This window comes from Tachysurus vachellii, chromosome 3 (genome assembly GCF_030014155.1).
Source record: "Tachysurus vachellii isolate PV-2020 chromosome 3, HZAU_Pvac_v1, whole genome shotgun sequence".
In the NCBI taxonomy this organism is placed as follows: domain Eukaryota; kingdom Metazoa; phylum Chordata; class Actinopteri; order Siluriformes; family Bagridae; genus Tachysurus; species Tachysurus vachellii.
Window position 1 is genome coordinate 26,155,869 of NC_083462.1, and position 16,344 is coordinate 26,172,212.

Here is a 16,344-nt window from a genome sequence, read left to right on the forward strand (position 1 = left end):
GATTATTTTTTATTTTTTTTCCTTCTTTTCAAGGTCTCAAGTTGGATTTTAGCGCCAAACTTTTAGAGTACAGAAAAAATAGCAGAATCCAAACCTTCTTTGCAGCTTGTTATACAATATATACAATGAAAGAGTTATACTGTATAATGAATAGTGTGAGATGACTACTTTGCTAAAAGTATGGCTTGTTGTTTGGTTAAATGCTACAGTACCTCTCTACCTACACACTCCTTACACATTTCACATTGAGGCTTCTAGCTGAATATATGGTCTTAACCTTTAATCCTTCTTTCTGTAGGCCATATATTAATTTCTTAACCTTTACTGCTCACTATGGCTGACTATATGACTATAGCTTTTTTTCTGAACATGTGATTTAACTCTGTGGTGACAATGACTACTTAATCCTGGAACAACTCAACTTTATGACTCTGTATGACAGCTAAGATCATTCAGGTTGTAAAATACATCTCAGAAAGCTAATGTAGCCTAGCTTGGAGAGTTTCAATGGTACATCCAGCAGCATTGCATTGCATGGTCCTGATGCAGAACAAAGCTCCATTTGTATGCTAGAAACATCCCTAACAAAGCATTGCTTTTGATCTGACAGAATGTAAAAATGAGGCAGGCAGATATGATATTAGAAGCCTAATCAATAAAGAACAAACTGATGATTTATATTCCAGAAAATCACACAATAATACAAATAAAAATTTGTATTGCCATCCATTTGTATTGCCATCCATTTCTTTCTTAATTTCAAGGAAATGAGTGGGAGTGGCTGAAAGAAATGTTATTTCCCAGGAGATAATCAAGCATAACTTCAAAACCCACAAAGAGCAAACACCATAAATACATCACTCTCATTCACTAATGGCAGGATTCAGAGTGGTGCATCAAAATCACCATGAGCGTGCAGCATTAGCATTTCACATAATTCTTTCTTATTGATTTGTGTATGACGGTGAGACAGGAAGGAAATACGAGAGCAGACCCATGGCATCATGCCTGACAGCTCATGTCTATGAATTTTGTCACTGTCCAAAATTCCGATTGCAAAGTGATTATTAGATGAGGGTTGAGTAAAAAATATTTTGGTTGCAGAGATAGAGCCACACTCTGGCTCAGTGGTTTTGTATGCAAGAAATAGAAATATGTAGAAAATCTATTCATGTTTCAAAGAAAAATATTAATTAGTGTGCTGCACACTGTGGTGCTTGTCCACATGAAAGCCCTGGCAAAAAAACTTCGTGTGTGTGTGTGTGTGTGTGTGTGTGTGTGTGTGTGTGTGTGTGTGTGTGTGTGTGTGTGTGTGTGTGTAGGATTCAGGTGTGTGGATAGCGAGAAGGGGGGGGCATTTTCTTCAACACTTAAAAGGCTGAAAGGTGAAAACCATCAACTTAATCCTAAGTGTCATAAAATAACGCTGCCATTTAGTCAACCTCTTTGGTCATATAATAACCATACCTCTACTACTTGAAGAGAAATACTTCAAAAATTCTCTTCTACGTCTCAAAATACCATAAAATACAGTGAATCTTTATGTAATAACCTGGTTTCTAGAATTCTTTGCTCACGGCACCAACAGTTCAATGTCATTCAGGAATTTCTGTTTCATATATTTACATGATTTAAATCCTGTTATTATATCTTGACTTGAAATAGTGTGGAAAACAAGGGCTTCCAATGCATTACAGGAAGTTATTACAGCCATGAAGAATATAGGAGCACAGATTTTGGTAAAAGCTCACGATCCGTTCTCTCATTTTGGATCCCGTCCCTCCAGCAGATTGCATTGCTTAACCAGGCATATTTTAAAGATTAGCTTTTACTGTCAAGAAAAATCTCCAGAGCAAATTTAACAAACATCAAAGAAAACAACAACACACAGATGAATGTCGTTTCATAGGTCAATGTTTATATAACACACGTACTGTAGACTTTTACGGTTAAAAAGATATACAATCATTTATATAAAAAAGTCTCATGCAACCTACACCCTAAATCCAAACATTTTCTCTAAAATTGTTTTCTAACTCTATAATAGAGCACAGATGTTGTCAATTTATCACACATTGATTTGCGGAAACACCTTGGGGAAAAAACTAACAAAAAAAAAATCTGCTGAGCTTTTTCCAGCTGCTATAACTTGACATTTACAACCACAATCAGAAGGAATTACACAATACCTTCCAAAAGTATCCACCTCAATCAGGTTCAGACAATTTCAGGAAATCATTGCTTCTGCTGTTGTTCCAATAACACTCATGCTGGTGAAAAACATCTTCATTTAGATGTAACCAAACTTGTCAGTTTACATAACATATCAAAACAGTCTTTTTTATACATTCATGGTTGGATAAATCTAAATGAATTAAAATCCATAGTTAGCAATTAACATTGTATTGAAAACAACATATTTCATCAAATTTGTTCCAAGCCAGGTGAGCAGCATTTTTTGGAAATAAATTTTATTTATAGAACTTTACATGCTTTGAAGGTGAACACACATTAAAGCATTGTTTGCCTCTGCTGAATGCCATTTGCTGACCGTTTGTCCTTCTCTTTATGCATTAGTCAGGTTGGGAGTGTGGCGATAAGCAGCGAGGAGCAGCAGCAGCATCACAGTGCACGCACAAAGGCAGGTTTCTGCAGCACTACAGAAAAGGTCAAATATTTATTAGGTAGCTGTCAGCTAAGGCTTCACTGACCAAGGACCTATTGGAGAGGTAATGATGGCTTAAGGATTGCTCATTCTCCTCCTTCATTTAGAGTGTTTAATTACACTGAAGACCAGAAGCCCGAGGAATCATGGCACCTGCAGTAAAGTAATATCGTTATATTAACTTTAGTTATAAACCCAATTATACGGTTACATGCTGTTTGGTTCGAGTACTTTATCCAATAATTATGTCACACCCCACTATTTATACACTAAATATACACCCCACACAATGCACATTTTACAAAAGATTTTTCCTTATAAATCCTAATCCTGACAAAATACATTTGAGAACCAATAACCAAATATTTAAGACAGTTAAACAAAACCTAACCTTCCATTTGACATAAGAAGCACTGACATCTATTTCACCAAAATCTATAAATCTTCCCAATTCCCAATGATGTTACCCTTCATCAAATTGGTGTAAAGGTATCTGCCTCTTTATAGTTGTATTTCCTTATCTTTTTTTCATGTCACATCCTGTAAGACATAAATAGTCTTAATTATGTGACTGTAAATTTTTATTGCGTCATGAAAATAATTAAACAACGTGACAATATGGAAATGCAGGTTTGCCAGGTGAATTTCAAATTCGTTCTCATAGAATTCTGAATTTCTTGATGTGTAGAGGAACCTCAGTGCAATTATCTATGCTTAATACTTTGAGTCTTCAATATGTTACATGTTAGAAATAGGTTTCCCTCCAGAAAGTAGAACCTCGAAGAGCTTCTCTAAACATAATCTTTGAGCTAGAGGTGAAATTAAATGCAGTACATAAAAACGATACACTGCATGGGGGAATGCAGAATGCGACACTGCCCCATATTGAGCACTGCAGAAAACCATTGCGCTAGTAATGAATCTTGGCACTAATCCTTGCTAGGCTGTGAAAAAAGTGTCCTATTGTGCGCCATACAGTGACTGAACAACTCCTGAGTGCAGGCTGAAGGGGTGGAAAAGGTAGAGGGGAATAAGTGTTAGAAAAAGTTCAGGTGAGAAAACTCATCTCGAATGTGGAAATTATGGAAAAATTCTAGGCTGATGACATGGCAATGCGCAGACTGATCATTTACCATGAAGCATCAGCAGTGGCTCATGCTGAACCCAGTCCTCAGGACACAGTGCTAGAACATAACCTACAGAGAGCAGCCTGGTTCTATGCCAAACCATAACCCTGTTCATTCTTGACATTCAAAATAAATAATCCATCTGAACATACTGTATACAATGTTAATAAGGCAAAAAAGAAAATGTCGCCTGTTACTGAAAAACTGCAAAGCCTTCTATCCTGAAGAACATTTAATTCTGATTTTTACAAACCTCTAACACTGGACAACATTGTTCACCATGTCAGCAATTACAATTATTTTAAATCTGTTTATGCAGAGTGTCCACCATAAAAGTCCCTGTATAGTTTGTCAGTATCTAAATGCTATCTTGCAATTTCCTTTAGCCAGAATTACTGTCAAGCTGTGATTGTAAAAGTGTAAAAAGTGATCATTTATTAGCAAAATCTAAACAGCACATTCACAAAAGTGCCCTAAGAAGGTGCTTTGGGCTTAAAAGGTGTTTACAGAATTGACAATATTGTAAGAATTTACAGTTTTTTTTTTTATAAATGTATATTTGTGGTCACCTTTCACTCCAAAGTACTGTAATCAGAAAAAGATAAGATAATAACAAGGTAAATAGTCTTTTAAAACGACTAATTGATTTTTATATATGATTTACAGAATTGTTCATGTTTGTTTTTAACACTTTTGGTTATCATACAATGTTTATTGTTCAACAAACATGTTTATATATTTCACTCATTCAATTTATGTTATTTATGTTATTATTTGCATTATACATTCACATTATAATTGAGCATTGATAAATGGCTATTTATGTGCATTATTGCAATAATGTTAAGTTTATAATATACTGTAAGTGTGGCATAAAATAAACAGAAGGGACAATGAAGCCTTTAATTAATCTTGCATCTATGGCATTTAACAGTTGTCACAGACAAATATCCAGTTGTGGCAGGTCTAGCCAATGTTATATGGTTGCTTGTAATAGTCTGTTGTTTGCATTACTCTGTATTTTTCCTTTCACTTCTACAAAGATGGCTCACTGTTTTCTTGGATGTGGACCCAAACCTCTGCCGGATAATAATTCCTAAAGTTGCAGACAGTTACAAGAAAGTAGCCACAGGCTGCATAAAAGCTGCTTTGTAGAACACTGACCCATTGCCAAAATCCCAGAGAGCAACGACGTAACGTCCCCTAAAGTAGCTACCTGGTGGCTATTCCATTTCTGTAGGAGGAACTGCAAGAGATAAATCACTTATGTCGTGGCACAGTAAACAGCTGAACACACTGCCCCCCTGTTTCTACTCGGTAAAAAAGAAAACAGATTCGAATGCTTATTGAGATGTGTTACAGACTCCAGCCTCAGGAGATAGTCTAAATGATTTTGGACATGACTGTGGTTTATTTGATAAATTCTTTCAGGAACAAATGGGTAAAAACAGGAAACAGATACAGAATAACATGTAAGAACTGGATAATATCACAATAAAGTGGACGACTGCTGCTGCTCAAGCTCCGTTTACTGCTCTGAATGGATATTAAATTCAGTTCCTGTATAAACAGAAACGTTTAAAAAAAGTTGGAAAGGAATTAGAAAATAAATACTAACTTTTTTTTTTTTTTACAACAATAAGTTTTACCATGTGCTATGGACTGTAATAAATGTCTCCTCATTGGGGAAGAAAAGAGTGTCAGCATTTAGAGGTGAGACTGACATAAGAGGAAGACACTCATAAACTTTCATTTTTATAATCCTTTGCAACATATATTCCAGATATACCTCAAGAGATTTGTTGATAATTAAGGCAACTTTGTTAGAATCTCTAGGGAAAGAATATGCTCTACATAAAACAAGAGGTTCTACACAGGGTTCTCTATAGAGCCAGTAACAGTTGCCCCACAGGGATAAAACAAAAACCCAAAAAAAGTTCAGGAATCAATAACATTAAATCAGTATTAATTGGTATATAATGCAATTACAACCCAATTTTCATCTCCAGGGTTATTTTTTGAAGACTTCCTCTTAACATTTTGCTCATATTTCTTAGCTCTCATAATCTAGCGACCCTTCTGTTCTGAGAGAAGACATCCATCTGTAATCATGACACGCCAGCTTCACACATTATGTGCTGCCTTGAATATGCCTTAAAGGGACATCTGTGTGTGTGAACTAAAGCCTAAGAGTCTTTCTCTTAGTCTATGTACTTGCAAGAGTGATCATAAAAGATTCACTAAAAACTAGTGCACATTTTCAGTGAGAAAAGCACTAAAAACCTAAAAACACATGCAAGGATATGCGCAAATACAGTATAAGCCATCAGGCCAATTAGCAGATTTATGGCTAGATGTGTTCATGCAAATTAAATCCAACAGCAATTATAAATATTAGTAGGTACAGAATTCATGGTTCAACCCCTGTGGTCAAGCTACACCCCTAATCTTCCCTTTTTACATAAGCAGCTTAATGTTATTTCAAAATCAAATGGTAAAGTATAGAATATGTCTCGGTCTGAATGGAGCTGTTTGGAAAATGACAGAATGTATCAAATGAATCTATTAAATGTTTTAAAACATTAGAATGTATTAAAACATTTTGCAAAGTTTTTGAATGTGAATATTCACACACCATCTACTAAATGATACACATTAGTTGTAAACTATGCTGACTAGAGAAGAACCTATCACTAATATCCAATATGCCAAGCACTGACTTAATTATACATATAAAGGATTGGAGCTCTTTTATTATTATTATTATTATTATTATTATTATTATTATTAGTAGTAGTAGTAGTAGTAGTAGTAGTAGTAGTGTAGTAGTAGTAGTATTGTTGTTGATTACCAAGCTTGGTTGTACCAAATACATTTTTTGATGACTTAGCTTGGATACAAACCTGTCTTTGTACAATGCCTGACCAAGTTTGTGCTTTTGATCCTGTTCTTGCCTTGTGTTTAGCTTAGTGGCTTGACGAATATTGCAAAGTAGCTTTCCCAACACTGTCCTGCATCTTGAGTCAACTGAGCATTCAAATGTACACATGCATTAGTTAAACATAAAGCACTGAAGGATTTAGCAACCAAGATAAATTAGATGTTGGGAGGTGATGGTTGAAGTGTTCAAATCGATGTAATGCTCCACTATGCAGATATTTTTGCATTTTCTTAATTTAGCAGCAGTGCACATTCCAAGATTTACTAGTTTGCTTAAAGCTATTTCTACAAGCAATTTGCACTGTTTACTCGGCAGCAGAAATGTCAGACATATCTGCATTGGTCTACAGTGTAGAGTGTGTTCGCATTTTAATTAGCATATTTCCTGTGAAGAAACCACTCAACAGTACTTTTAGGGGAAAAGAAAAAACCTGGACAAAGAACAGTGCTCCAGTGCGTTGATGGCTCCCAGGCCACCAAAAGAAATAAAGCGATTTCCAAGGCAAGTGCTCAAAAAAAACAGGCCTCACAAATATTACAACAGCAAATCATTTGCCATATCAACCAGAGATTGTGAATTAAAATCCTAACAATGACACTCCAAAGGAGTCTCTGGTCTATACCCTCTGCATTATCAATTACAGTGAACCTAACCATTCGTAGTCATCAGCATGTTCCCACATGCACTACCACGTGCTGTTTCTTTCCTTGTCTGCAGATATCTGTTAATCAAAAAAAAAAGACTAGTCTATTGAAACAGTAAGAGAAGCTCAGTAGAACCAGTAAAGTCTAGATCTGGAGAAGCCCAGGCTGATATTTGATTCAGGCAGTATTGTGGCCATTTCTAGGAGCACTCACTGCCTATTCTTCCTTTTTACCCCTGTGAGATTTATGACTGGAATTGAATCAAAGCAATGACTAGCCTCTCTGCTTCAGTGAGCTTGATAAAAGAATGGAAAAAGGGTGAACGGTCACGCTACTACCATCATTACACCCATACAGCAGTTCAACCATCTCACAGTAAATTCTCTCCATGTGAAATATGGTTTGCTGAAAATAGATGAAATAATAGTCAAGGTGGACTAATTCTATTAAGCCATAGGCTACAGGCAATTTCAAGAGAAAATGCTTCAGAGGTGTTGAGTGTGGCATCAATAGCTGATGTGTCATGCTGGATTCAGGGAAAGTCAGAGCTGAATCAAGGACAAGCCGTTTTGCTTATTTGCTGCTGACAATTTGCTTGTACTCCAATAACGTTTTTGATATCTGATGCTAAGTGCAAAGTTTATGATATCTGATGCTAAAGATGATTCTATAAATTCCTAAATGAAATAAATTCATGAAAAAATTAATTGCTTTGCCAGGTTAAAAGAAAATCACAATCACTTGCAAACTGCTTCATAGCATGTTTTGATGTAGTCAGAGGCCAGTGTCAAAACTGAGCAAAATACAGCTTATTGCATTACAGTATGTAACTTTTCTAATGTAACACAGAATAAGATCTTTATACGTGTTAAGAAACAATAAAGATGCCAGTCAGACTTAAAAGTTAGCTATAGAATTGATGCTTTTTTACATTTGAAGCAGTAGAGGGTGTGGTTATCTTTGTTGGTTGATTAAATGAAAAATAAATAAACATCCCATGACACCATAAACGTAGGTGAATAAATCAAATTAATAAGCCCACACACATAATTCGTTTGCCACATGCTGCACCCTTCCTAGTGTCTTGGCCACCCGGTCTGTAATGTAACATCGTTTAGAAAACTGGAATCTGTATATTACTTACAAAGTCATCCATATGTTTTACCTTATCCACCTATTGACTTTGTTTCAAAGGAAACATTCATCTTGAACAACCGGCCTATTAGTATTTAAAACACATGATCTTCAACGTTCAATGTTTTGCAATAAGATTTCAACGTTCAAGGTTTTGCAGAAAGATCCATCTTTGGACATTACCCATAATACACTGGTAGGAATTTACCCTTGCTTCCGCTCTACCTAGAGACAGAGATGCAGCAGTGCTTTAGTCTTTCCTGCTCTCTCTTCAAGCTTTCAATTAGCTATGTGGACTGAGTGCACTGAGACACATCAAGGTTCAGAGCAATCTTCAGCTTGTTGAGAAATGACAGACGTGGACTGAGGCTGCAGTTGAGACACGGATGAAAGGTGTGAGGAAGATGTGCGCTTTCTGATGAATTTGAAGTGGACAGGTGGAACATGGCCCCCAACTGTCTTTAAACCTTTGAATTCTAATTAAACCATTTTCTCCATCTCACCATCTCTATGGTAACTGACCAAAAGGGCAAACCTCTTCCCTCCTCCTTCAAACCTTCCCAAGTTAAACGTAAAAAAAAAAGTAACATAAATAGTTCGACAGTCATGAACTGGTCCTACTAAAGGAGGCATCCAAGAAGCCATTTTAGTGAGAAGCATTGTTAATAGGTTTCTAGAGAAATGTACCGGGGTAGCAAAAGTAGCAATATTTTGTTTGTAAAGCTATCATTTCAATTAAATATTTCTATTAAATATTAACAGTAATGTTATTTTTTACGCTGGAAATATTGCTGGTCATTCAAAACATATTCACTTGTCATGTAGTTAGTGTAACAGCTCAGTCCAACTAGTTTACGAAGGACCTTGCTTCACCTTTGAAACTTCTGTCATGAAACAGCATTTAAGCAAAACAGAACTGGTCTGGAAAGACGACAAGAGCCTCCTACTCACATCTCAACATGTCTAAAATACTGCACATAATCCTCAACATTCTAAAACAGATGAAAGGTAAAACACCTAGATGAGGCACAAAAGCACCAGAGAACACATGTAGTAATACAAATACTACAAACCCTTATTTCAGTAGCAGGATAAGCCTTTTCTAAAGTTACACTATCTCGGATAAACAGGCAGCAGCTAGTTGGCTTAGAAGGTAAGTCTGAACAAGGGTCTACTGTATTGTATGGAATGTGAGGAAAGATTTTCATCCAGATAAGTCCAGTCAAGAGCATGGTTAGAAGCCCTCTCTTGGTGTCCTGCTATATCCGCTGCCACCGAGATCACTGGCTTGTTTTCTGGCTTGATAAGACATTAGAGTGAGCCTGGATGCTCAGCCTGACAAAGATAAGGTGCAATTAAATTGATTGACTGCTAGGAGAAAAGGAGATGAGAGGTCCACCTAAGCATGTTCAATGCAAGATTTTATCCAGCGTTACCATGCATACCATAATTTATGCCTCTTTTGAAATAAAGTAATTGCTTATTCTTTTTCACTCTTCCCATTATTTCAGACTGACATAAAACTGTCTGTAAAATAGATTTCATTTTATTTAAGGTTGAAATATTTTTTTTCTACCACAGTTCAATGAATCAAATATTGATATATTATTAGTAGTATTATCATTAGTAGTAGTAGTGGTAGTAGTAGTAGTAGTAGTAGTAATATTTTATAACCAAACCATTTTAATCAATATGATCACTTTGAACATCCCATTTCAGATTTAGTCCCACTCTTACTCCTATAATAACCTCTACACTTCCAGAAATGCTTACCACTAGATTTTGGCACATGACTGTGTTGAGTTGCTCATTCGGAAACTAGAGCATTAGTGAGATCATACACTGATGTCGGTTGAGGTGGTGGCCTGGGGTGCCACCAGTGTTCCAGTTCATCCTAAGGGCAGTTGAGGTCAGGGCTGTGTGCAGGACACTCAAGTTCCTTAAGCATTAACTGAAATGTTGTATTTCTTTCAAAATGTTGCCTTCTAAATCAAGCAATGATGGCAAGAGCCTTGAAAGAATCCAAGTGTATGTCTATTTTAAGAACTACTGTTTTATAGAGTAACTAAATTTGATTTCTCAAGTTAAATATACAATTCCTTGTTATATGAAGGCTCACTGGTTTCACTGAACTGATCATTGTCTGTTTTTAAAACAGAAAGTTGATGGGGTGAATGAAAAAAAGTAACTGAAACTGTAGTCTTTTCAGTAACACTTTCCTTACATCTAAATACAAATCCACAATTGTTAACAAAAGTCTGTAGATGTAAAACATTTTGACAGTTAATATTACTTAAGGTCATGCAAAGATACAGAAACACTAACTAACGTGGTCATGGATCAAGCATCAAACAAACAAACAAGCTCAAACATTCATAAAAATCCAAAAACACTTGCACAACCAGACACAACGTCAAAGCCAGATGGTTATTTCATTGCTGTTTTGTTTACCTGACACGTACTAGGATAATTAATTTAAACATTGTTGCAGCACCTGCTGTCTCATAAAGGGATACAACTAATTAATATTAAATATGACTGGGATGACATATGCTAATTGAAATAGCTAACAAAGACAAGATTGTGCACAGAAGAGACGTGCGTTCTTTTGCCATTTCCCATGTCTCATTTAAAAATCTTTAAATGCCAAAGCTGGGCATGATTTAAGAATTAATCATGAAAGGGCATGTTGTTATAGGAGCATAAACAATGACACAACTGGTATGACTCTTGTTATGTCAAAGTGTATAATTCATTTGTCATCATTTACTAATTTTCTTGTTGTGCTTTTTAACCATTCGTAAGTTACACAATGTTTACAAGACTAGTTAGGTCCTGTGATTTAAGTAGTAGGTCAGTGGTTAACCTGTTCTGGACTACCAATCAGAAGGTTGTGATTTAGAATCCCAGGTCCACCAAGCTGCCACTGTTGGGCCCTTAACCCTCAATTGCTCAGTTGTATAAAATGAGATAACTGTACTGTAAGTTGCTCTGGATAAGGGTGTCTGCTAAGTGCCGTTAATGTGATCATACTGTGCATTGTGTTATCCGCAAAACCAGAAAAATGAACTGCAACCAAATGCTGACACTATAGACTCCTTGCATAAATGTTTCATTAACACAAAACTTAATAAGTAGGTGATACTAACATTCATTCATTCATTCATTTTCTACCGCTTATCCGAACTATTCTCGGGTCATTGGGCATCAAGGCAGGATACACCCTGGACGGAGTGCCAACCCATCGCAGGGCACACACACACACACTACAGACAATTTTTTCAGAGATGCCAATCAACCTACCATGCATGTCTTTGGACCGGGGGAGGAAACCGGAGTACCCGGAGGAAACCCCCGAGCATGCAAACTCCACACACACAAGGCAGAGGCGGGAATCGAACCCTCAACCCTGGAGGTGTGAGCCGAACGTGATAACCACTAAGCCACCGTGCCCCCCATGATACTAACAATAAAAACTTAATAATTAAAAAAATATTAACAATAATAAGATTTTTTGTAAAATTACCAACATGTTGTTTGTTATAAGGTTTACTCAATATGCTTTTCTTAGCTGTCCACTGTCCTTCGTGGTCAAGTAATGAAATTAAATTTTATAGAAAGTTTTGTTTCTTTTTACTTTTCAGATTTTCTGATGCAAACATAGAAATATGATGATACTGTTATTGGTATGATATGATATGATATGATATGATATGATATGATATGATATGATATGATATGATATGATATGATATGATATATTTGTTCATCATATGCATTGATATGGTATTTGAAAAGCCTTATTGTGTCCTCCGATCTGAATACTGATACTGTCACTCTTATTAATTTGCATTGACACAATCATTAGCTTTTCATGTGGAGATGCAAAATCTAACAGTATTCTAATGGAGTCAAATACAAAAATGTAAGATGAATAGATCCTACAAGAGATGTGGTGTGGTACAAAGGACTGGAAATCACGTGAGAGCTCAACATGGGTATGTAAATGTTGAATTTATGTGTTCGAAAGAAAAAATAAAGTGTTTCTACATACAGTATATGTGTGTGTGAAAATGACTGCATTTAAATGTCTTGCTAGTTGTTCAGAAGAACAGTTTATTAATACTCTATGCATTTTGCTTACATGGTCATTGCATCCAAAGATGATTACATGAACAAAAACTATGTTTAGTTGAGGTTCACTGATTTTTATAAATGGATAAAAGTGTTTATGGATACAGTTAGTCATGTCTGTCTCTCTGGCCGCTGGAGCATGCATGCCTCTAGCGATAGTGCCTGATGTGTTCAGTCGGAGCTCAGCAGAAGAATGATCTCTCATATTGTTTCAGATAGCAGGTGTGTTTGCATTTCCAAAATAATGAAATCATGCCATAGAGAGTGATGTGCTTCTTTAACAGCCCTCTTTTTTGAAAGCGGCAATGGGACTGGTAAATTATTGCTGGTTGTTCTTAAGTGAAAGTGACATACGGCTAAGTATGGTGACCCATACTCAGAATTTGTTCTCTGTGTTTAACCCATCCAAAGTGCACACACACAGCAGTGAACACACACAGTGAACACACACACGGAGCAGTGGGCAGCCGGAGCAGTGGGCAGCCGGAGCAGTGGGCAGCCATTTATGCTGCGGCAGCTGGGGGGTTCAGGTGCCTTGCTCAAGGGCACCTCAGTCGTGGCCGGCCCGAGACTCGAACACACAACCTTAGGGTTAGCACGACTTCCCTTGTTCTGCATATGTCTGGTTTCATCTTCTTCATATTCTCTTAAAGGCCTTCAATGTGAAAAACACAGCATCTTCTGCACCTCACCACTCTATTATGATACTTTTGAATATTTGAAGAAATCACAATGTTGATCATGGCTCACTAGAATTTGAGAGCTGAGAATGAATTTGTGCAGCTAGAAAGATTTCCTGGCAAATACTGCAGAGTAGGGCTGTGGGTTTTATCAGCATGTTCCTGTCTAGATACAATTTACATGAATATTTGTTTTACAACTTAGCAAAGAGGTCTGGTGACCTTCAAAATTCATGAACTGTTTTCATCAGGAAAGCAGTAAAGTTGGTGTTTGTACAGATATAAGATTATGAGGAAATCCATTTCAACCAAACAAGATTAAAACTTCAGATTACCTTCGGTATCCTGGAATATCTCCCAGTTCTAGCATCCTTGATATTAGCAATGTCCAAAAGGTCTGTCTCCTAAAGGAAAGAAAGAAAGAAAGAAAGAAAGAAAGAAAGAAAGAAAGAAAGAAAGAAAGAAAGAAAGAAAGAAAGAAAGAAAGAATTTTATTGACAACACTGACCATTTCTTAACATTTCTTAGTCACATGTACTGTATATAAATAATAAACAAAGAGCATATTGAACACAACTTCAGAATAAGAGTGAATCTGAAATGAACATACCATTAGCCTGGTGGGTGCAAAGTCAGGGAAACAGGGGAAGCTAATAAAACATTAGCATTAGATTGCAATGACAGGATGTTTTTTTAAGATAATTTAGCTGGGGTTCGAGCCACAAAACACAAGACACACTAAAGCCACCTCTAAATCCCACACTTACTCCAAATGGTAAATCACACCACTCTATACAGTAAATACCTAAAAAGGCTCTATGATTAATGGTGGGAGAGCCAGTGAGAGAAAGAAAAGAAATGTACAGGAGACTTTTATGAGTTTTCTGTTGGATTGATATTAGCAAGGATTTATCTGGCTGATGCTTTTATCCAAAGTGAATTTGTGTGGTAGTACAAAGTGAGGTAGTATACGATCAGGCATCTAGCCATTACAGCACTGAACAGCAATACAAACACTGCAGAAGTTCCACCAAGCATCTACAAACTGATCCATCAACTAAACACACCACAATTTGATTAAGTGCTAGTGCACAGTTGTGACAAACAACGGTCACAAAGCAATCAGTCAAGCTAGAAATGATACATCCACAAAGTATAATACTGCTATATCGGGATTGGTGTTAGCCATATATATATATCCATCACAACATTAAACCAGGGGTGAAATCACACATTCTCAAAGTTTATAGTTTTTTCAGTAAGGCCAAGATACTAGATTTTTGGTGGTATTTGGTGGTATTTTTTTCTTCTCTAAATAGTGATTTATTTTTTAAATAAAAATTCATTCTTTTAGTATTTTTTTGAATAAAATAAAAAAAAAATTTAAAGGATGGGTTAATGTAGTTTTTGAAGATTAGAACATTAAATTTTTCAGTCTCCTTGTTACTGAATAAGGCATGATTCTAAATGTAATGGTCCTCAAAAAGCTAAGGTTGGCTCTGGTATTGACCACAGTGAGATATGTGTGCCAATGGTAAATAATATATTTTGACAAAAATGTCAGCCAAAGGCGAACCCTGATAACAAGTAGCCATTGTAGAGAGGATTTATTCCATCTGTGGTGATCTAAACTGGTAGACCAGCCAGGACAAGATCGGGACAGAACAACAATTTGGTTGTATGACCATGTCAAGATAGTTGTCAGTTGTCCCCCTGGTTCTTGGAGAACCTAGATGAATATAGCAGCTATGAATAAAGGTTGACGATAAAGTTGTGTTGGAATGATAAGCCTGAATAAGCTTACCAGGAATAACATTAAAACCGCTGTCTTACACATTTTGGTCCACACCAAAATCCACGTCTTTACTTTTCATAGCATACGTCCTGATACAATTTGAAACATTCACCCTGAGTAGGTTCAATCATTTGCTAAGCCTGTTGTTGCATGGGTGATTGACTCCTGTTGTGAGTCTTGTACAGAATATGGCATTTTCATGGTTCATGGCTCAAGTCAACTGTTTCACTAAGAGCTGAGAGGTAAAGGCATACTTTTCATCCTTTCATTCCTCTTCAGTACGTGTTGTATCCTGGTCACGGTGTTAGTATGTACAGGGCCTTTCTTGGGAACACAAGGCATGAAGTGGAAATTCACTATATATTCCAGGCCATCACAGAGCAGCATGACACTCACAGATTAACATACTCATTCACACCTAGGGTCATTTTAGCATAACCAAATCAGGCAGGTTTTTGGAGGTCGGAAGAAACCAAAGAATCCAGAGAAAACCCACAGACACATGGGGAAAGCATGCACAGAAACTCCACACAGACAGTAACCCAAGCACAGGATCAAACCAAGCACCCTGGAGCTGTAACGTGAAAATGATCCCCAAATCTTTTATATCTTGATACAATTTTTTTAATGAAATTACAATGACTACTGTACAAAACTGATGTAGTAGCAGTTTTTCTGAAATGTGTTTTTTTTTTTATCCAGAGAAATTACAATGCTGAACAGAAGAAATACCTAAAACACACCAGACAGCAACATCGTTTGATTACAAATGAGAAATTAAAGAGAAATTTTAAAAAGTCAATTTTCATTCCTCAAAATGTATAACAGTGTCTCCTTGAACAGGCAAAACAATTAGGTCCATGTTAAATCTGACTGTTTAAACGTGCATTCAAAACATGGCTTCAAATGCTGACACACCACCGGTGTCCCAGAACACGTTGCTGTAAGTTAATAAATCATCAGAAGGTGAAGAAAATGTTTGCATAAACATAATCTCCATTGCATAACAAATCTCACTGCAAATGTGCGAGTGACGGTGCACAGAACAGTTCAGGACGGTTCAGCGACATAGTTGTAGTAGTGTGAGTCTGTGACTCTTCTGCATTGGCACAAAGATTTTAGACCCTGAAGGTTAGACTGAAGAAAAAAAACTCAGTTATTATGGCAAGACACTCACGGTCAGCTGCTGTAACTCAAGCCACATTTCATGCATCCTAGTAAGAG

General features: G+C 36.6%; 1 protein-coding gene across 3 annotated transcripts in view; it reads right to left on the reverse strand.

Moving 5' to 3' along the window:
* LOC132843283 (1-phosphatidylinositol 4,5-bisphosphate phosphodiesterase beta-1) overlaps window positions 1–16,344 on the reverse strand; it is an 85,292-nt gene that overhangs the window by 43,337 nt on the left and 25,611 nt on the right. For all 3 annotated transcript variants that reach the window (XM_060866485.1, XM_060866484.1, XM_060866486.1), the window contains exon 3: window positions 13,661–13,729. In XM_060866485.1, the coding sequence (XP_060722468.1) occupies window positions 13,661–13,729 (69 nt within the window). The remainder of the gene's footprint in view (window positions 1–13,660; window positions 13,730–16,344) is intronic.